We start from the raw sequence: 22676 nt of genomic DNA, 5'->3' as shown, positions 1-22676 counted from the left end.
CCTTACTTTTTAGGAAGGAAAAAGTGAGTCTTATAGAGCAAAAAATACGGTAACTTTTGACAAACTTCCCATTCCCGGAACATAGACAGGGCTCAGATCCACAACTTGTTACAAATGCTGAATTCGAGTAATAGGTATAGGACAGGACAGGATGTAGACAGAATAAAGAAAGATGTGGTGTAAAGGGGACTGTGCCTCCAAACTGCAGTCAGGGCTTTCCAATCCTTTCTCACAAGCAGCTTAAATTTCAGACCTTAAAGCAGCCATTGCCAAGCAGGTGCCCTCCAGATGTTTCGGACAACTCCCACGGAGGGCACCGGCTTGGCGAAGGCTGCCTTACACCAATAACAAACCCACTCCCCGTAAAGCAAACCGGGTGTGTACATGCAGTGCTGTTTTTCTGGGGGGGACGCAGGGGTACGTAAACCCCTAAACATTTTGTGACTCTTTGTACTTCTGTCCATTTACTGTATATATTTCCCCCGATTTGAATTATAAAATGGTGATTTTCTTGCGTCAAAATGACAGTACCCCTAAACATATATATTTTTAGAAAAAAGCACTGTATACGTGTCACATGTGTGTTTAGTATCCCCCACCCACCCCGAAAAAAGGCTTTATGGGAAAAGGAAGAGAAACCCATACACAGAAGGGAAGAAATTCCCTGGAACTGGTCCCAGCTGGGGAATCAAAACAAGTTTCCTAGGAGGAAACTTAGGTCCAGAGCAGGATTTCCCCCCCCCCCCCTTTTTCCTTTTAAGCATTACTTACAGGTTACAGGTCCTTGAAAAGGAGGAGACCCTAAAGTGGGGGGGGGGGGAGTCCCTGCTAAGTCTTTGGGGTTGTGAGAATCATACCTTAGAGATGCTCAAAGGGGCTGCAGCATGCAACATAAATGCGCCTACACTGTGTGTATATATATTGAAAGGGAGATTCGTGAGGACAGTCCAGGAGGCGACGTGTGTTTGTGGGAGAGGAGAAGGTTTATTGTTTTTGTTTTGTCTTTCCTTTTATTGTGAATTTCGTGGTTATTTTATCTTGTATTTCTATACTGTCACCCTTCACCAGTAAATCTCAGGGCGGTATACATAATTAATAATAACAATAACAAATGATGAGTGGGGCGAACGTGGGGGCCGGGAAAGGGATAAATCCTGCAAACGGGTGCCTTTGCAGCCAGTGGACTCTCTGGAGGAGGAAGGTGAGGGTCAAGGGGGGGGGGTTTCTATCAGGTGAGGTCTATTAGGGGGGCCTACAAAGGGGGGGGGCATGCGGAGGCGTGCAATGAGGGGGGAATGCGGGGAAAGAGAAGAGCCCCCCCCCCACGCGAAGACCCACCTGCCGCCGACTCCGCTGCCCCCGCGGCCCATAGAGAGGCTCAGCCCGGGACCGATGAGGCGCAGCGAGACGACGGGGCCAGAGCGGCCCGCGGGAGGAGCGCGGCGCATAGAGAATGGAGGAGAGGGATAGAGGGGAACCGGAACGCGGACGTTCCCTGATTTCTATGGAAAGGCAACGGGCGATTGAAGAACCATAGAGGCCGCAGGGTGAAGCGAGAGGCTAGAGCGGCAAGTTCTAGGCCGGTGTGAGTGTGTAGAGGCCGCCGAGGACCGTTGTCATGACAACCGGAGGGACCAGAGGCGGGATGTTTATTACCATGAAATTTAATACACCCGCTCATTTGATTATGTGTAGTGATTAATAATTGTTATTTTTATAATAGTTGTTTTTAATAATGAAAAAAATACCGTTTACAATGAAAATAGCGAGTTGGGATTGCTGCTGTTGTTAGATTCAGGCAGCTCTGTCTTCCGAGAGCAGCAGCACCAAGCATGTGCAGAGTGCCGTTCTCCTGAATTTGGGGTGGGGAGCACGAGCAGAGTGCCGTTGTCCTGAATTTGGGTAGAGGGGGTGGGTTTTGTAGGTTTTTCACACGCACCCGCAAAGGCTTGTGAAGCTCATTATTTAGCGCGTGGACAGCGTAGGCGAAAGGTGTTGCAGGAAACCCCCTCCCCAATCATTCAGTTTGTACCAACTCGACACACTCACAGCATACGACGCTTCTGTTATAAATTCATAGGAAATCACCCGTACATGGGATCTGTACCGTTCCACTTTTATTTTACACCATGAAGGAAGGACTACCAAAGGGGAGAGACTTGACACAAGGCAGCCAACACGTCCGCAGGGAGCCCTACCCAGTTAGCATGCCAACCTTGATGGTCCTAGACAGAAAATCATTACACTCACAAAGCACCTGCATATGGATGTGGATTCAGTACGGACTGAAACAAAGGACAGTGACCAGCCCTTCCCTCTGGGGGCAGGAAACAGTGAACTCCTCTTTGTCCTCAGGAATGTAATTATGGGGAGAGAGGAAGGAGGAACGGGACAGGTGACAAGACACTCAGATTACCACCACAACTCCTCCCTGAACCCCTCCTCTTTGTGATGTGTCAATGATGTAGTTATGATGTAGTCTTAGCATGAGGGATTAGTAGCTAATAAAAGTTGGGGTCTTCTTTTGTTCAGGGCTTCCATCTTGCTTCATCCTGTGGTGAGTTGGAGTCCTGTTGCAACAGTCTCAATAAAGACCAAGCCTACTGGCTGCTGTTCTGCTCTAATTGTCCTGGTTGGTGTCTTTGCTTTTTGTCCAATGGAGCCCTCGGATTTCTCTGTTAACAAAGGCATGGCCAAACTTGGCCCTCCAGCTGTTTTGGGACTACAATTCCCATCATCCCTGACCACTGGTCCTGTTAGCTAGGGATGGTGGGAGTTGTAGTCCCAAAACAGCTGGAGGGCCAAGTTTGGCCATACTGTAGGGGGAAGATCCCCAAGGGGGATCAGAAGCCGCGAGGGCCGTGGCAGACGCACAGACGCCAGCACAGACTTCTGCGAAGGCGGTGAGGAGGCCCCTCCCAAAGCCTACGTTGAAGGGATGGAGAAACCCACCCACCCACCCTACCAAACAGATAGGGGCAGCGGGACACAATATTTGCTAATCCTTCGGTTGGAAGGAGCTTACCAAGAATGCCTCTCTCTCTCCTCAAAGATTGTGCATCCCACACTACCAATGCAAAAATGGGACATGAACATGTGCAAAATTATTTTTTTGTGATCTATGTTCACATCCAGATTGAATGCCCACATGAGCGTGTGTGTGTGTGTGTGTGTACGGTGCCAAACCATGAGAAGGGAACCTTTCGCCCCCTGGATGTTGCTGAGCTACAACTCCCAACAGCCCCAGCAAGCATGGCCAATAGCCAGAGATGGTTGGGAGTTGTAGTTCAGCAATGCACTCTTGCGCTAGACTGTTGATCCACAAATGTATTGTTAGTTATTGGTCATTGTACTGCTATTTATTAATGGCTGAATGAAATAGACTGATATTAACAGGCTTGTGGGTTGTTATGCTTCTGAATGCCCTCCAGGAATTCAGGAATGTGAGGATACTTATTTTTGGAAATAGAGGAAACAACAACCCTTTATTTTGAACAGGTGTCTCCACCCATCACAAGAAAAACTGTATGGTTGATTAATGCAACGGACAAGCTGATGGGCTTGGCACATATATGGAACGGAGTAACTCTGAAAGGTAAAAAGGCGAGAATCCATTGTCCAGTATTGGAACATCTGTTGCAAAATGCCTTCTCCTAGGAATGACTGTTTTCTCTATTTAGCCATTCTTATTGACAATTATATAAGCTGTCTCTTGGTATCTGTTTTGTTATTATTGTTGTTTCATATTTATATACGAATAATATTTTAAAAATATGTTTCCATTCACCATCCTTTGTCTATGAGGTGTTGACTCAGGAATTCACTGCTAGTCATGTGCAGTGCACTCATTACAAATATGGTACTCTTCAGACGTTGGCTACCACAACATTAAAACTATTCCTCTGCTATCCAAGTCAGTATAAACTGCAGGGATATAACAAGCAAACTCTCTGCTACTCAACCCTCCCAATGCTTTTCACCCCCATCCCACTCAACTATGAAAGAACATACAAATCTGACTTACACCAAGTCAGAACCCTGGTCAACCTATCACAGAATTGTTACTGGAAGAAACCTTTCAAATATCCAGATAGTAGTTGAGCCATTTCCACCTCAACTACTCAAGATCTTTCTAGGTGAAGATCTTCTACAAGCAAAACATGAGTTGTACCACTAAGAGGACCATACCTTACCTTCATGCAATCACTGCAGAGCTCCCTGCAACATTCAACCCACAAGCACAGTGCTTGACAAAAGTTGCGAGAATCCAAGTGTGGATAACGAATCAAACAGATGCAATAAAAAGGAGCTCAACTTGAGAAGGGGAGCTATTTGTGCCCAAGTCTCAACAGATACATTTCTATTTATTGCTGCAAATCAGCTCCCAGGGGATTTCCCCAACAACAGATTTGCCAACAGCAGTGGTAACTGCCTCCTGTTCAAGATGCTGTTCAGTTGCAAGCATGGATTTTGCTCTAGACCTGGATGCTTCAATGCATTTTCAACAAGAATGACGGAAACTATGTGTGCTATCTGCAGGAATCTGGCTTCTTCTGCATCTTCCACACCCAAGAGGAGGCACTCACAAGAATTGGGACAAGCACAGTCACACTTGAGATTGTGAGGAGTCCCAGAGCTTACTAGGTTAATAGCTCAAGGGAAATGACGTCCTGTCCTGGGTGTGTTTCACATAGGAATGTGAACTTACTTTTACTTTCTGTTTTGGCTGCAAAGGAGAGACAACATATCGTTGCTCTCTCATGGCTGATTTATTGTTTTGCGGCTGTACATTAAAGCTTCGTAGAACAGAAGAAGCTGTGTATGAGAGTTTTACTGCAGTGCTGATAAATCCTTACACACAGGCACACTGCTGCTGAAGAAACTCTGCTGTAGCCGGGAGAAGCGGAATGACTCAGCACCGCGCCACGAAAGCATTGGGCGCCATTGCATTTTCTGAGGAAGATGGGTCCGACAGTCAAAACAGACAAGTCAGTTCCCGTTTCACTCAACAGAGATCCACACCATTGTGACTCACCAAGATGAATGAAGGTCACCAGTCACATACAGTGGCTGCCACCCAAGTGATTCATCATAGAGTTGGAATAGACCACAAGGGCCATCGAGTCCAACCCCCTGCCAAGCAGGAAACACCATCAGAGCACTCCTGACATATGGTTGTCAAGCCTCTGCTTAAAGACCTCCAAAGAAGGAGACTCCACCACACTCCTTGGCAGCAAATTCCACTGTCGAACAGCTCTTACTGTCAGGAAGTTCTTCCTAATGTTTAGGTGGAATCTTCTTTCTTGTAGTTTGGATCCATTGCTCTGTGTCCGCTTCTCTGGAGCAGCAGAAAACAACCTTTCTCCCTCCTCTATATGACATCCTTTTATATATTTGAACATGGCTATCATATCACCCTTTAACCTCCTCTTCTCCAGGCTAAACATGCCGAGCTCCCTTAGCCGTTCCTCATAAGGCATCGTTTCCAGGCCTTTGACCGTTTTGGTTACCCTCCTCTGGACACGTTCCAGTTTGTCAGTGTCCTTCTTGACGCACCACTCCCTGCATTTTGTCAGCCTGGAAAGTCACCCCAAAGAGGAGGAGGTTTCACAGACAAGTGCTTCTGGTGGAACCATCACTAGTGGTTGGCAGGATGTGTTCAGCTTGGTAGGTCTCTTAACTCCCCCCCACCCCAGCCTGTGTTAGATTTTGCTCATAATGAAGCGGAAGGATGAAGCTAACACCATGGAGATTAGATGGTGGTCAAGCCACTTTGGGATGGCAATGTTTGCCCAGCCATAAATACAGGGTGTGGAGGAACCTTCATACAATCATGGACATTGTTGCAACCAAGGGCAGAGAAAAATAAGCAAATGTGGAACTGGCCATCAGTGGAAGGTTACTGTGGAAGGATGTGTGGTTCCAGAATAGGCCTCCACAGTCACTTACGGACTCATTGTTAAAAACGTGTTTATGGAAGACAATCGGCTACGAGTGATCGCCAAAGAAAGAAAGAGAAAGATTGTTGTGTTGAATTTTGAGGGAACCCTGAAGAAAAGAGTTAAATACATCCTATCCCTGTCTCCCACTAGGCATAGCTATGAATCATATACAGTTGCCAGCCGACCAGGAAAAAAATAGTTTGGCTGCTCATGCATCTTTAAAAGCAGCTTGATATGCAGAAGCCTTTCACAGCACGGGGATAAGCAGAATCTGTTCTTGTTGAAGGATCAGCTACAAGGGATATGTTGTGAATGCGCTGTATCTTTAAAGCACCTTCGAAGCACCTTCTTTCCCTCAACAAATTTTGGGCACTCTAGTTTACTTCTCAGAGAGTTACAATCTTTAGCAATCCTTAACAGACTACAGTGCCCAGGTATCTTCAAGGGAGAAAAGGTGCATCAGGCGTACTTTAAGGTATAGTTTGTTTCCACAACCTAGTTCCAAAGTTAGCTGCCCCACGATGAAAAAAGCGCTGTAGATGCAGTCTAAACAGCATATCTAAGCCACAAATTCCAACCTACTTTAAACCAACATGAACTGTATTCCCCAATCCTTTCAAAGAGCTCGAGTTCCTAGGGTTCCTTCTTCAGAAGCCGTGCCACTTCAAAAAAACATGTTTGGGACTGGCAGTACTGCAGATGTGTCCTGAGAGAGCAAAGAGTTTAATGTGACCACCAGCCTTTTTGTATACACGGCAATGATTAAAGTCTTCCATGCCCAGTTTCCTCTTCCTCCTTTCGTGGCCACCTGTTTCCCCCAAAAGAGCCACATGCCTTCACAGTGAGATAAAAACACAAGAATCCTCTTTATTTTGGCAAAAAAAGCCCACTCTGGTGGATTTCAGAAATTCACCGTCATCAGGGAGCAGAACCCACAGCACCGTCACGGGGAAGGGGAGGAGGGCAAAGACCGCCACCCGGGGGGTGGGGTGTCAAGGAAACGGGGAAAAAGGGAATGCCTGCTACCACTGTACAGTAGCAGGAAAAGGGAAGCGTCGGAAGGGAGCAATAATACTGGAGAACATTGTTACAAGGCCAGCCTGAGCCGGGATGTCTGCAATCCCTCCCATCTGTATCCAGGCAGGAGAGTCGTTCAACCACAATGGCGGCTGTGAGAAGGCTATGGTGACCTCCCTTTGGGGTCAAACTGTCTACAGGGAAGAAGGCAGCCAGAGATTGGCCCGTCGCTCTGAGAGAAATAGGGGTGGAAGAAAATCACGCGCTGGTCACGTTAATCCAGTTCCTGGCTTCCCCCAGTGGCAGGCAGCGTACAACCATAGCTTGGGGAAGGACAGGGATGTATCGTACAGATAGATGTCTTTTAGGCAATTAATTAGGCGAGGAGGGGAGTCACTCCCCCTCTGTTGTACCGAGTGGGGGGGGGGCAGGAAGATGGGGGGAGTGGGGGGAACCCCAATTCTACCCCATGCCAAGCATCTAGTGTCCCCGTACTCTCACTAAACTCTGGCATTCCAGGGAAACAGGATAAAATAGCCCTCTGCTATGGTAGGACACAAATTGGAATAGAAGATGGAGCGTGGAGGAGGGGGCCCAGAGGAGAAACCGGGGTTGGGGGTTGAGGCAGGGCCCCCCCCACCCAGAAAAATGTTGAGAAAGGAAGCGGAGGAAGCCACAAAGGATCAGGACAGTCAAGGAGAAGCCTAGACGGGCCGGGCACCCGTCGTGTGCATGCTAAAATACTCAGTGTAGCCATTGTGCTGGTGGAGTTGGGGCGCATGGAGCTGATAGGGGGGCGGTTGGCTCTCGCCCCCCAGGGACGGTTTCAACAGCACAGGGGCACCGCTGAGCTCCGAGGTGGTGACCACGCAGCTGGGGGTCAGGTTACGGTCGGCGGATGACGTCTCCTCCACCTGTTTGCGGGGCTGGATGGGAAAAGGCAGAAGGAGAGCCATGTGAGAGCGGACAGGGGCGGACAACAGAAATAAAGGACCCCGAACAAACCAGAAGCAACTGAATCACGAGGGCAAGGAGGGATTCAGGGTTTACAAGACTTAGCGCAGGCACATGCAAAGGGATTGGCAAACAAGTTGATTCTGATTTCTCAGTTTTCTCATCTGAAGTTCACCTCTCATCATTTCCACATCAGTTTGTGCATATATATATATATATATATATATGTACTCCTGAAAATTCATCCGCATATTAGTTTGAATTTCTTCCAATATACAATAGACACGGGTGGCGCTGTGGGTTAAAGCCTCAGTGCCTAGGGCTTGCTGATCGTAAGGTCGGCGGTTCGAATCCCCGTGGCGGGGTGCATTCCCGCTGTTCGGTCCCAGTGCCTGCCAACCTAGCAGTTCAAAAGCACTCCTGGGTGCAAGTAGATAAATAGGGACCGCTTACTAGCGGGAAGGTAAACGGCGTTTCCGTGTGCGGCTCTGGCTCGCCAGAGCAGTGATGTCACGCTGGCCACGTGACCCGGAAGTGTCTTCGGACAGCACTGGCCCTCGGCCTCTTGAGTGAGATGGGCGCACAACCCTAGAGTCTGTCAAGACTGGCCCATACGGGCAGGGGTACCTTTACCTTTACTTACTCATTTTTGGCAAAACAATTCCCCCTAATATAATGTCTTCTTGTATTTCCCCTCCTAAATACAGTCATACCTCTTGTTACGTTCGGTTCAGGTTACATCTTTTCAGGTTGCGTCCCGCAGCGACCCAGAAGTACCGGAAAGGGTTACTTCCAGGTTTTGCCGCTCGCACATGCACAGACGCGCAAAATGACATCATGCACAGAAGCGGTGAATCACGACCCACGCACGCGTGCGTTGCGTTTTCAGGTTGCGAACGGGGCTCCGGAATGGATCCCGTTCACAACCAGAGGTACCACTGTAGTTGCATTTTTATGTATGCATTACAGTAGTACACATTTTTAGATATGCTACGTGGCTGGAGAACAGCACTGCAGAATTAGGAGATGTGTGGATTTTGAAGAATGGCTGCATTTATGTTTGTGTACTGTGGCGTGAGAGTGAGAATTCGATAAATTCGCCGTTACGTGCAAAAACAATCCAATTCCTCTCCCTTCCTTAACTGTACAGCAACTCACAAATGCACCCAAGCCACACAAAGCAGCCCACGGTGAGATTTAGAAGCCTCCTGTTTTTTCGCCACTTCTCTGGTACAGCAAATAAGGGGGGGGGGAGAATCAGGATGGGCAAGTTCTTGGCCAGCCACAATGCACAGCTGGGGAGCTGCACTCAGCATGGCGGTTCATGAGTAGCACAGACCTCGAGGAAGGGAGTAAACCTGATCTGCCTGCTTGGTAGCAACCCACAAATCTGTCAGCTGGAAGCCTTTGTAAACCAGGTGCATGGAGGAAGTACGGAGGCCAGGTAGTTTAAGGCTGTGAAGTAGGGTGGGCAGGATTTTAGGACCATCATCTGATGGGAAATTTGGGGGCTGTAACTGGGGGCAAAATGCTTTGAAGCAGAGGCAACAGGGAGGCTGCTCCATCAGGTGGCAAGCTTGGGATTTCTTGTGCAGCGAGACAGGCTTCTTTGCCCGAGGCCTGGTGCCCCAGCTGGGCAGGGGCCTGTAGAGGAGAAAACAGCAGGAGAACCTTCCTGGAGCCCCTCACCAGATGGGTGGTTGTGGGGATTCAAAGAGGAGGGGGAAATCCATGCACTTTCCCTGGGCTCCTTGGAGGAAAAAAGCAGTGTGGGATATAAGAGCAATGTGCAGAGCCCAGGGACGCAGAGCCTGCACTTCCCAAAGGAGTGGGTGGGTTTCTAGGGAGACTGAGTGACCTCTGCCTCCAGAATCCAGCTGCCATGCAGAGGGGCATAGCTGTCAACTTTCAGATATGAAAATAAGGGATCGGCAGCCTCGAAAATAAGGGATCAGCAGCCTCACCTGTCCCGGGGACAGTCTATGGGATATCTAACAATCCGGGATAGCAGCGGGAAGCAGCAGGAAACGGCGCTGGAATAAGGGAATTTCCCGCAAAAAAGGGGAAGGTTGACAGCTATGTCACAGGGGAGATGCTTCCTCTTCCAGTGATTCCATGGAGGACATTAGCAGAAGCGCTGGAAGGGAAAACCGGAGAGACCAAGGGAAGGTTAGGAAGTGGGGACCCTCCTTAGCACTCACGTTGCTTGAGCTGCTCCCGGTACTCTGTGGGATGGAAAAGAGTTCCGTGAAGTTGGGTACCGAGTCGCTGATGAACGTCACGTTGCCGTAGACGTGGTGCGGGAACTTGGCCCCGGACGCCACCTCCTCCACAATCCCGATCTGCGATGTCCGCACGTGGTACGGGAAGTTCTTATTGGCTGCCGAGGGCCGGGTCATGATCTGAGGAAGCAACGAGAGCGGAGGACCAAGGCCTGGATGGACCCGCAAGCTCAACTGCATGCATTTCCTCTAGGCCCTTAATGTCCAACCAGTAGATTGTGATCTACCGGTAGATCCCCAGCTGATCCTGGTAGATCGTGGGACCCTTATCGATCATGGGATTAAATAAGGTTTACCGAAAGTTAACAAATAAAAACTGAAGAACTCTGGGCAATCCACCCACCCCATGTACGCTCCTCCTCCATCCAATGACAATGGGTTGATCACTTCCAGTTTTTTTATACTGGGAGTAGATCACAGTCTCATAGGAGTTGGACACGCCTGCTCTGGGCAAAACACGTCTGCTTCCTCTCTTAATTTCTCTAGCATTGCTCCCTTTTAAAAAAGAGAGAGAGAAGCAAACTTCTAATCCTCACACTTGTAGATACATTATGAGTAGCTGAGAGGTAGAGTTCAGCAGGGATACTCATCTCCATCTCCACCCACACTTAATGTAGGAGGACACCTCCAAAAAACTGGTCCATGAAAGAGGCTCCATCAAGAATTGACCCCTAAATGGAAGCATTCTATAACAGAAGGCAGAACGGACTGCTGATGCTATCAGAACAGGGATGGGGAACCCGTGGGCACGCTCCAGAGGTTGTTAGACTCCAGCTCCCATCATCCCTGGCGGTTGGCCATATTGGCTGGGAGTGATGGGAGTTGTAGTCCAAAAGGTCCGGAGGGCACCAACCTGGCAAAGGCTGTACTAGTAGATATCGTGGGTGCATGTTATGCAAGGGAGCTACAACTGGTTTCTGAACCTAAAACAAACACACAAAAACAGAACGCATCAATGCAAACCAAGAGGCCTGCAAGTGTGATCTTTTCTTGCACCGAACCACGGAGAAAAATGTATGAGGGGCGGGTCCCTGTATTTTTCCATCTGCAGGCAGCAAATCAGCTTGCAGGGGGTGGCTTCAATTGAAAAAAAGATCTCACAGAACAGGATCAGATTCACCCCCAGATTGCATTTCAGTATATCAAAGTAAGGAGTCAGGAGACCCGGTCAATGGTGTCTTAATGCGTCGTTTGGCCCCAAGAGTTTAGTGGCTGCCAGGATAATGGGTGGCGCTGTGGGTTAAACCACAGAGCCTAGGACTTGCCGATCAGAAGCTCGGCGGTTCGAATCCCCGCGACAGGGTGAGCTCCCGTTGTTCGGTCCCTGCTCCTGCCCACCTAGCAGTTCGAAAGCACGTCAAAGTGCAATTAGATAAATAGGTACCGCTCCAGCGGGAAGGTAAACGGCGTTTCCGTGTGCTGCTCTGGTTCGCCAGAAGTGGCTTTGTCATGCTGGCCACATGACCCGGAAGCTGTATGCCGGCTCCCTCGGCCAATAAAGCAAGATGAGCGCTGCAACCCCAGAGTCGGTCACGACTGGACCTAATGGTCAGGGGTCCCTTTACCTTTACCTAGGATAATGGGGGAATCCTCTAGGCTGCTGGCAGTTTCTTACCAGAAATACGGCATGGGCATAAAGGTGGATGCCCAACTGGATCCCGTTGACTATCTTCTCCCGTGCCCACTTGGGGATGCCAAAGTTGGCAATGAGCGCAGTGACTGGGACAGCAAAGAACCTGCGAGAGACAAAGAGGGCTGCTCAGGACGTGCTCCCCACACATTTTCTCCCTGCTACCTCCAACAATACTCTGTTTAATTGTAGCTTCTGCAGAGCTTTTCTTACCCCTTGGAAAAGCAGCCTCTGTTGTGCCAGACATTTGCATTGTGCCCAGCATACCCCCTTGTCTTCCTTCTTCAAATCTCACCTATCTAGCATGGCCGGCCCACTCATTGGACGAAGGGCAAACATCTGTGCTGACTTTGGCCAGCTGAGAGTGAGGGAACATTCGGGGTGATCAGTTACATTCCCTTAGACCGGGGTGGGGAACTTCAAACCCAGGGGTTGAATCTGGCCCTCGAGGCCTCTTTATGTGGCCCTCTGAACTCTTCCCTGGCCACACCCCTCACTGTCCCTGCCCTGAGTGTCTTTGCCTGCCTAGAATGTTCCCATGAACTCCAATAATGCCTCTTGTTCGTCTGGGCACAAGATAAGAGATGGGTGTTGTGAGTGTATTTAGGAACTAGCCAAATGTAGAAATGTAAAATTTCCATCTATTGCTCCTCCCTCTTTTGTCTCTGACCCCACCCACCAATAGCAGGTGGCCATTGGAACGTTGTCCAAAAGGGGAAGTGGCCCTTGGGTGTAAAAGGAGGTCCAGCCCCTCCCCCAAGTTAGATTCCTTCCTCCTTAACGTCCTCCACATTCACTCACCAGAGGGTGTAAGCGGCAAAAAATGGCACATAGAAGGGCTGTTTCTCTGGGAACTGCTTGAGAGTGATCAGGATGGCGTAGCAGAACCAGATGTAAGCCACAAACTGCAAGGCGATCAGGCCGTATCCAGCTGGCGACTCGTAAGTGTACAGCACCTGTGCTTGATCAAAGAACTGGGGCCGAAAAGGAAGGAAGCGGTTGAGTGGTTGGGAGATGCGATTGCTAGAGTTGAACAAGCCGCAACAAAATTCACAGCTGGGGACATGAACCACACGCCTCTAAGCACACGGAGGCTTGCAACGCCCTCTTCTCTAGGCCTGGGCGAGATATCAATACATCATCCGAAACCGGTTTGAAGTCCGTATTGTGATATCGGTTTCGTAATTTTTGACCTGCCAATATAGTGATATAGTCATACCTCATGTTACATTTGCTTCATGTTACGTTTTTTCAGGTTGCGTCCCGCGGCGACCCAGAAGTACCGGAAAGGGTTACTTCCGGGTTTCGCTGCATGTGCAATAGCGCTAAATCGCGCTTTGCGGATGCGCACAAGTGCCAAATCACACCGCGCACCTGCGCAGATACGGCGCTTCAGGTTGCGGGCTTTTCATGTTGCGAATGGGCCTCTGGAATGGATCCGGTTCTCAACCAGAGGTACCACTGTATTGCTAATCTCTATCTCTCTCTCTCTCTATCTCTCTCTTTCTCTCTCTCTCTCTCTCTCTCTCTCTCTCTCTGTGTGTGTGTGTGTCCACAATGCAAAAATCATGATGCAGGAAAAACCATGAAGCCAGCCAATGCCTCTAACGTAGCTCCACCCTTATTTCAGACATTGTTATATATGGGTATATCATGATGTTTAGCTGGGGATAGATCTTGATGTTGAAAACCAGATATCGCCGAGCCCTACTCTTCTTGTCATTCTCATCACACCTGCGACCTATTTTGGGAAGGTGTTTGGATGTGGACACCTCTGACGATATCGTAACAGGAGGGATGTATTCAACTAATTCCCAGAGGTCCCTGTGGAGAGGGATTGACTGTTAAAGCACTCTGGGAACTATAGCTCTATGAGGGGAATTGGGGCAGCACGTTTAACAAACTACAGCACCCAGGATCCTTTGGGGGAAGAAGCCATGACTGTTTAAAGTGGCATCATAGCGCTTTAAATACATGGTGTAGATGTGGCCTAGATTAGCGAGGTTCTCAAATACAGTGGTGCCCCGCAAGACGAATACCTCGCAAGACGGAAAACCCGCTAGACGAAAGGGTTTTCCGTTTTGGAGGTGCTTCACAAAACGAATTTGCTATGGGCTTGCTTTGCAAGACGAAAATGTCTTGCGATTCCTGGGCTTTCCCCCCCCCCCCAGCCTTTTTCCCAAGCCCCTAAGCCGCTTAACAGCTGTTCGCTAAGCCGCTGAACAGCTGATCTAAGCCGCTTATCAGCTGATCTAAGCCGCTAATAGCCTTTTAGCAGCTAATCCGCTAATCCCTTAAGCCTTTAATAGCCGCTAATAGCCGCTAAACCGCTAATAGCACTAATAGCGCTAATCTGCTAATGGTCTTGCTTCGCAAGACGAAAAAAACCGCAAGACGAAGAGACTCGCAGAACGGATTCTTTTCGTCTTGCGAGGCACCACTGTAGATAAGAAGAAGAGTTTGGATTTGATATCCCGCTTTCTCACTACCCTAAGGAGTCTCAAAGCGGCTAACATTCTCCTCCCCCACCCCCAACAAACACTCTGTGAGGTGAGTGGGGCTGAGAGACTTCAGAGAAGTGTGACTAGCCCAAGGTCACCTAGCAGCTGCATGTGGAGGAGCAGAGACACGAACCCGGTTCACCAGATTACGAGTCTACCGCTCTTAACCACGACACCACACTGGCTCTCATATAACGTTTTACAAGGACAGAATTATTGCCACACACAGGAAGAACAAGGGTATAGTCTGAGTGCCTCACTTGTAGTTCTGTAAATCATTTAATGCGTCAACACGAATGGAAGTTATTAATATTGCACTTGAGACTTCAGAGAAGTGTGACTAGCCCAAGGTCACCCAGCAGCTGTAGGTGGAGGAGAAGAAACGAACCCGGTTCACCAGATTACGAGTCCACCACTCTTAACCACTACACCACACTGGCTCCATCTAAGCTGCTACAAGAGTAAACAGACACTCACCTCAGCTTCGTAGATGAAGAGCACGACATGAGTGATAGTGTAGAGCGTCATGTACACAGAAAGCTTGATAGAGCCGGTGTGGCTGATCCGACCCCTGGAAAACAGGGAGCCATGAGCCAGGATTTGGGGGAAGAAGGAATGACTACCCCACACCCCAAATCTCCCAATACCCTTTATCCATCTGGTACGCAGGCTGAGACCCTACCTGCCCACGGACAGTCTCACCAGAGTGGTGCATGCTCTAGTTATCTCCCACTTGGACTACTGCAACGCGCTCTATGTGGGGCTACCTTTGAAGGTGATGCAGAGACTACAACTAATCCAGAATGCGGCAGCTAGACTGGTGACTGGGAGCAACCACCGAGATCACATAACACCGATCTTGAAAGACCTACATTGGCTCCCAGTATGTTTCCGAGCACAATTCAAAGTGTTGGTGCTGACCTTTAAAGCCCTAAACGGCCTCGGCTCAGTATATACCTGAAGAAGTGTCTCCACCCCCATTGTTCAGCCCGGACACTGAGGTCCAGCGCCAAGGGCCTTCTGGCGGTTCCCTCACTGTGAGAAGCGAAGTTATAGGGAACCAGGCAGAGGGCCTTCTCGGTAATGGCACCCACCCTGTGGAACGCCCTCCCATCAAATGTTAAAGAAATAAACAACTATCTGACGTTTAGAAGACACCTGAAGGCAGCCCTCTTTAGGGAAGTGTTTAATGACTGATGTTCTAATGTACTTTTAAACTTTTGTTAGAAGCTGCCCAGAGTGGCGGCGGAAACCCAGTCAGATGGATGGGGTATAAATAATAAGTTGTTGTTGTTGTTGTTGTTATAAATAATAAGTTCTTCTTCTTGTTGTTGTTGTTGTTGTTGTTGATCTCCCCTGTAAATGTTATCCGCACTAAATGTACTCTTCTCATTCCTAAAGTTTCAACTGCAAATCTTTTGACTGCTCAGTTTTCCAACATTCCTCTTTCTTCCCCCAGTCAACAAACCCATGTCACTTATAAGCCAAGTGCAATGCCAATGATTCTCCAACCAGCATCACAATTTGTCCAGATGCTAATTTGTGTCACAGGCCTGGACTGCTTTAGGCCTGCCTGTCCTGCCCTCTCTGCGCCTCAAAATACCCCTTGGGCTCAAAATGGGCAAGGCACATCAAAATAGTTTGCTTCTCTTCCTCTGTGTCCCATTGCAACCTCTATTGCCTTCCCTTTGAACATCACATCACGACGTGGGCACAAACAGAAGATTCCCCATTTCTGACCCTTTAGGGGGGGGGCAAGGCACCCTTGGACTAGAGAGACTCAATAAAGTATGAGACAAGATACATGTGCTTTGTGCACTGTTGCTAACATGGTGTGTACATCACTTCCCTGACCCGCAGCAGGAGCACTTTGAACGCAGAGCGTACAGGAGGTGTGTACACAGAATGTAACTTGTCATTTCAAGGGCTTTACCAGTAGGGGGCATGTGTGGCCTGCAGAAATCTAGCGGCTGACTCTGTGGTGCAGTCTATTTAATTTTGTTTTTAATGTTTTGGGGCACTTGCAGACAAGCTGTTTAACTGAGCTTTCATCCTGATTTGTTTGCAGAGAGATTAGATGACACCAGCTATTTAACGTACATTTAAAGCACCCTGATACCACTTTTAACAGCCATGCTCCCTCCAAAGAATTCTGGGAGCTGTAGTTTGTTAAGGGTGCTGAGGATCGCTAGAAGAGCCTCCATCCCCCTTGCAAGGCTACAATTCTCAGAGAGATTTAACCATCAATCCCTCTTCTCAGGGAACTCTGGGAACTGTAGCTCTGGGAAGAGAACAGGAGTCTCCTAACAACGCCCAGCACCCTTAACCAACCACAGGTCCCAGAATTCTTAGCTTAAAGTGGTATTATGACACCTTAAATGTATGAAATGAATGGGACCTCTGGTTTGCTTGCTGGGAAGTTAGGCAATGTTGTGTCAGAGAAGTGTTATCCCAATGCACTTTTCCATCAGCTGCCACCAGTAGTTTGGGGAAGTGGGTTTGTAACGCAAGACCTCCTAATCCACTATAACTTTGCAACCAGAGTTTGTCTTCCTGTCTGTCTGTCTGTCTGTCTGTCTGTTGGTTGATTGAATTTATATACCACCCTATACCCGGAGGTTTCAAACCCGGAGTTTGCCAATGTGTGATTGAACTGCATCTGAATTTGGGATCCAAGAACAAATAGAAACTGGGATAGCTCAGTTGGCAGAGCACAAGACTCTTGCTCTTGGAGTCATGGGTTCGAGTCCCATGTGTGGCGAAAGATACCTGCATTGGACCTTCATGGTCTTCTAATTCTACAATTCTATGACTAGAAGCATCTTGCCTGCAGGATGCTTCTCCACACCAAACGACCCTCTCACAAAGTTGCTTTTCATTTTTTGGAAGACATGGCACCGAGTCTCAGTTATCCGTGTTTGCAAGTGAAGCAACTCACCCGTCAATCACAGCCTTTATGGATCCCCACACCCTCCCACCAATTATTCACCACTAGGCAATACAGCCCCATCCCACCCAGACTCATTGGGAGGTCTGTCCCCCTTTAGTCATGCTGGTACCTGGTGACAGTGAATCCTTTCCCCAGCAGGATAAGCATCAGGAGGAAGATCAGGAAACTGACGGAGAAAAGGAGCTTGGCTACAGGAAGGGAGGAAGGAGATAGAGAAAGAGGGAAGGAGAAAAGGAGTTAAGCCCAAGCCATTAACAGGGTTCTTCTTGAATATGAGACTCAAAATGGTCCAAATGGCCCAGGATTTTTATATGGCCTTTAAATAATGGATCAGCGAGGAAGGGGCAAGGGATACACACTAGGATACATACTAGAAAGAACGATACGGAATGGCCAACAACATTCATTGTTTCCCTTCTGAACGGCTGCAGGACTGTAATTGATAAGCAACATCCAAGACAGCAACTTTTAAATGGCCCTGCTCACTCCAGATTCCCCCTTCGTACCTACCCAAGATCTTGAGGCTGCCGTTTCCAATGCCGTCGCTCGCATACTGGCCCCAATATATGCAGAAGAACATCAGGCTGAGCACTGAGAAGACGAAAAAGGGAGGGAGGGGAATTCAGCAGGTGGCAAGTGTTGTGCAATTGCAAAGGCAGAAAGAGGATGGAGGGGTCAGTTGCCCATGCAGGGTCTCTTTCCTGATCCCTGGCAACTGTTCTTTGTCCTCTGACTGTAAAGGTAAAGGGTAAAGGGACCCCTGACCATTAGGTCCAGTCGCGGACAACTCTGAGGTTGCGGCGCTCATCTCACTTTATTGGCCGAGAGAGCCGCGTACAGTTTCTGGGTCATGTGGCCAGCATGACCAAGCCGCTTCTGGCAAACCAGAGCAGCGCACGGAAAGGCAGTTTACCTTCCTGCCAGAGTGGTACCTATTTATCTACTTGTACTTTGACATGCTTTGAACTGCTAGGTTGGCAGGAGCAGGGACCAAGCAACAGGAGCTCACCCTGTAGCGGGGATTCGAACCGCCGACCTTCTGATCTGCAAGTCCTAGGCTCTGTGGTTTAACCCACAGCGCCACCCGCGTCCCCTCCAACTGTATCAGCCATGTAATCCCAGTCCCCATCTTTTGGCCCTTCCTTCCATCCCTTCTGACACCCCTTTTCCCTGCCAAAACCATTTCAGTGAACTCCGAACCTGAATGCACAACCCTAAGCCTTTGGGAGCAGCAGACAGTACACAGTTTAATTGTAACGCACCCTATATACGTAAAACCAGCTTTGGAACTACACAATAAAGGGTGGGCTATAATAAATGCCAAATCAATAAGCAAGTGAAAACAAAAACAAAGCCCAGCCAATGCTGTCAGCAACTTGGCGGATTGCTTTCCTCCCCAGAATGTGCCCTCGCTGCCCACGACTCACCCTCCACCCCAGCCGCCGTCATGAACATCTTGTAAGTGGTGTGGAGAAGTTGCCGTCCCTTCAAAAGATCTGAGAGGGAACAAAGAGACAGAGAGGGTCACGGAGACAGAGAGACACAGAGAGCAGGGGGTCGTTGGCAAAGGTATCGCTGCTTTTCTCTGCCCACTGGAACACACCAATGAGGCCTCTCTCCCTCACTTCATTGCCCGAGACTCATTGGAGATTGGGTTTCTCTTAGAAATTCTTCTTCCGGAGCCAGGGGTAGGTACTATTGGGAACCTGCCATGGCCCATATTACTGCGAAGGCCCTCCCTCCCATTATTCTCTGGAGACACCTGACCCCGAAGCTCCGCCTCCTCACTGTCAAGCCTTTCCATCACAACACCGATTGGAGGAGCTACTCCCCCCCTGCCTCTCTACAGAGAGATGCCCATTTGCCTGGGCACTGTAAAAGTAAAGGTAAAGGGACCCCTGACCATTAGGTCCAGTCGTGACCAACTCTGGGGTTGCGATGCTTATCTCGCTTTATTGGCCAAGGGAACCGGCGTACAGCTTCCGGGTCATATGGTCAGCATGACTAAGCCGTTGCTGGCAAACCAGAGCAGTGCACGGAAAGGCCATTTACCTTCCCGCCAGAGTGGTACCTACTTATCTACTTACACAGGCATGCTTTCGAACTGCTAGGTTGGCAGGAGCTGGGACTGAGCAACGGGAGCTCACCCCGTCATGGGGATTCGAACCGCCAACCTTCTGATCAGCAAGTCCTAGGCTCTGTGGTTTAACCCACAGCGCCACTCACGTCCCTGCCTGGGGACCCCCAAAATAAGTCACACTGCATGAGAAACAGGAAGCGTTGACCTAACTGCATCCGGACTGGGACTCTTTGGTACTCACAGCCAAAGTAGCAGGAGATGATGAGGATTAGGATGAAGATAAGCAGGAAAGTTATGTCTGTCTCCAGGATGCCTGAGAAGAAAGGAGACAACAGATTCAGCAGCGGACCTGGGAATTGCCTTATTTTTTTATAAAGATTTTTATTCATTTTCAATTGCACTCCAATAATAGCTTCATTATAACAGTACCAAATTATAATACAATTACTATGGTAATACCAATCATTCAAATACCAAATTATATAATTTAGGTGCACAGCCTCCCGTGTGCTAGATTTGATTGTTTGATGGTTTTCTTTATTTCTGCGTTCCAAAATCTTATTCATTTCAATTGCATTCCGGTCAAAACAATAATCCCTTATACAACAACTGCAATATTAATAACTTCCATTCGTGTTGACGCATTAAATGATTTACAGAACTACAAGTGAGGCACTCAGACTATACCCTTGTTCTTCCTGTGTGTGGCAATTATTCTGTCCTTGTAAAACGTTATATGAGAGCCAGTGTGGTGTAGTGGTTAAGAGCGGTAGACTCGTAATCTGGTGAACCGGGTTCGTGTCTCCGCTCCTCCACATGCAGCTGCTGGGTGACCTTGGGCCAGTCACACTTCTCTGAAGTCTCTCAGCCCCACTCACCTCACAGAGTGTTTGTTGTGGGGGGGGGGGGGGAAGGAGAATGTTAGCCGCTTTGAGACTCCTTCGGGTAGTGATAAAGCGGGATACCAAATCCAAACTCTTCTTCTTCTTCTTATCTATCTTTTCCCGGTTGCTGACGTTCTCCATCATGCCTTGGGCGGAACTGATATCCTATTGTAGTTTCATAAATTTCTCCACCACTCCGTCCCTGGCTTTGTTGTTTTGCAATTTTAACAACAGCTGCGAAAATCACTCTGTCCCAATAAATGACCTGTTTTCACCCTTTTCCCTCTCAGCCTGGGAAGAAGAGTGGCCTGTCGAACTGCATATGACTCAGTAATGAACCTTATCAGTTCCTTGGCAAGTTTGCAGATGAAAGGAATCTGCGAGATGAAAGGAATTGCCTTGTACCACTCCAGTCTGGAGCTTCAATGTTATCTCTGTTGTGTGAGGGCTGCTGCTGCTGCTGCTGAGGAACTAGAATTGCCTGCCTGAGTACCTGCTAAACATCAGGGAGTTTAGGCTGAGAGATGCCCGACAGGCGCAAGCTAATGCTGTTTCATATTGTTGTTGTTGTTTAGTCGTTTAGTCACCAGACATCTAAAGCACAGCTCTTTTTCCCAACGAATCCTAATTCACCCCTCATAAAGTTACAAATCTTAGCATCCTTAACAAACTACAATCCTCAGGATTTTTTTGGGGGGGGGTGTTGTTGTTTAGTCATTTTGTTGTGTCCGACTCTTTGTGACCCCCTGGACCAGAGCACGCCAGGCACTCCTGTCTTCCACTGCCACCCGCAGTTTGGTCAGTTTCATGTTTGTAGCTTCGAGAACGCTGTCCAACCTTCTCGTACTCTGTCGTCCCCTTCTCCTTGTGCCCTCCATCTTTCCCAGCATCAGGGTCTTTTCCAGGGAGTCTTCTCTTCTCATGAGGTGGCCAAAGTATTGGAGCCTCAGCTTCACGATCTGTCCTTCCAGTGAGCACTCAGGGCTGATTTCCTTAAGAATGGATAGGTTTGATCTTCTAGCAGTCCATGGGACTCTCAAGAGTCTCCTCCAGCACCATAATTCAAAAGCATCAATTCTTAGGCGATCGTACCTGCGTGCAAAATCAAACTCTGGTCTCTAAGTTCCTAGCTCAGTACTCTAACCACTCTGACACACTGTCTCTCTGTCAAGCCTCGGCAAACGTGCTGTAGGAATTCAGATTTCCAGAATCTGAACTTCGCAAACCTGACGGGAACTAGCAGGGAACTCACCGAACTCATCAGCTGAGAAGTGCCGCGTCCAAAGCGATTTGCCGTTGGTGAGAATCATCTCATACTCCAGCTCCAGCCCATCGCCCTGTGAGAGAGCAGTCAAAAGTCATTCTGATCTTAGGGAACCAAGGGAGATCCACAAACCCGAGTAGGCAGCCTTTATGAGACTCACCCCACACTTGCTGAGGGCCACATACCACCAGCGCTCACGAACCGAGCGGAAGCTCCTGCCGCTGGCGCAGCTCAAGTACCGCACCGAATTTTCTGTCACCAACTGGAAAGAATAATAACACGAATAATTTTATTATTTGTTCCCTGCCTATCTGGCTGAGTTGCCCCAGCCGCTCTGGGCAGCTTCCAGCATATATAAAACATAATAAAATATTAAAGATTAAAACCTTCCCAGGGCTGCCTTCAGATGTTTCCACGCCTAAAAGTCAAATAGTTGTTTATCTGTTTATAATAATAATTTATTATTTATACCCCACCCATCTGGCTGAGTTTCCCCAGACACTCTGGGCGGCTCCCAATCAAGTGTTAAAAACAGTACAGCTTTAAATATTAAAAACTTCCCTGAACAGGGCTGCCTTCAGGTGTCTTTTAAAAATAGGATAGCTGCTTATTTCCTTGACATCTGATGGGCGTTCTACAGGGCAGGCACCACTACTGAGAAGGCCCTCTGCCTGGTTCCCTGTGACTTCACTTCTCGCAATGAAAGAACCACCAGAAGCAGCTCAGCGCTGGATCTCATTGTCCGGGCTGAACGATGGGGGTGGAGACGCTCCTTCAGGTATACAGGACCGAGGCCGTTTAGGGCTTTAAAGGTCAGCACCAACACTTTGAATTGTGCTCAGAAATGTACTAGGAGCCAATGCAGATCTCTCAGGACAGGTGTTATGTGTTCCCAGCGGCCACACCCAGTCACCAGTCTAGCTGCCGCATTCTGGATTAATTGCAATTTCTGGGTCACCTTCAAAGGGGCTACCTTTGAGGGCCACATACCACCAGTGCTCACGAACCGAAGGGGCTACCTTTGAAGGTGACATCTGTTTGACATCTGATGGGAGGGCGTTCCACAGGGAGGGCGCCACTACTGAGAAGGCCCTCTCCCTGGTTCCCTGTCACCTCACTTCTCACAGTGAGAGAACCACCAGAAGGCCCTCGGAGCTGGATCTCAATGTCCA

General features: G+C 48.7%; 2 protein-coding genes across 5 annotated transcripts in view; both read right to left on the bottom strand.

Moving 5' to 3' along the window:
• MEGF8 (multiple EGF like domains 8) overlaps positions 1 to 1455 on the bottom strand; it is a 65179-nt gene extending 63724 nt beyond the window's left edge. For all 3 annotated transcript variants that reach the window (XM_083454666.1, XM_083454667.1, XM_083454668.1), the window contains exon 1: positions 1339 to 1455. The gene's annotated coding sequence lies outside the window, so the exon portion shown is untranslated. The remainder of the gene's footprint in view (positions 1 to 1338) is intronic.
• Positions 1456 to 6789: 5334 nt separating this feature from the next.
• Positions 6790 to 22676, bottom strand: part of TMEM145 (transmembrane protein 145) — a 39546-nt gene continuing 23659 nt past the window's right edge. For both annotated transcript variants that reach the window (XM_083455413.1, XM_083455414.1), the window contains exons 5-15: positions 21665 to 21766; positions 21493 to 21577; positions 19598 to 19669; positions 18704 to 18772; positions 17787 to 17867; positions 17386 to 17464; positions 14804 to 14897; positions 12627 to 12799; positions 11811 to 11931; positions 10115 to 10315; positions 6790 to 7885 (exon numbers count right to left, since the gene is read on the bottom strand). In XM_083455413.1, the coding sequence (XP_083311539.1) occupies positions 7664 to 7885; positions 10115 to 10315; positions 11811 to 11931; positions 12627 to 12799; positions 14804 to 14897; positions 17386 to 17464; positions 17787 to 17867; positions 18704 to 18772; positions 19598 to 19669; positions 21493 to 21577; positions 21665 to 21766 (1299 nt within the window). In that variant the 3' untranslated portion in view covers positions 6790 to 7663. The remainder of the gene's footprint in view (positions 7886 to 10114; positions 10316 to 11810; positions 11932 to 12626; positions 12800 to 14803; positions 14898 to 17385; positions 17465 to 17786; positions 17868 to 18703; positions 18773 to 19597; positions 19670 to 21492; positions 21578 to 21664; positions 21767 to 22676) is intronic.

The sequence above is a fragment of the Podarcis tiliguerta genome (genome assembly GCF_965153285.1).
Source record: "Podarcis tiliguerta genome assembly, chromosome: 8".
NCBI classification, from domain to species: domain Eukaryota; kingdom Metazoa; phylum Chordata; class Lepidosauria; order Squamata; family Lacertidae; genus Podarcis; species Podarcis tiliguerta.
Note: the sequence above shows the minus strand (reverse complement) of the source record. Positions and strands in the feature narration are given on the sequence as shown.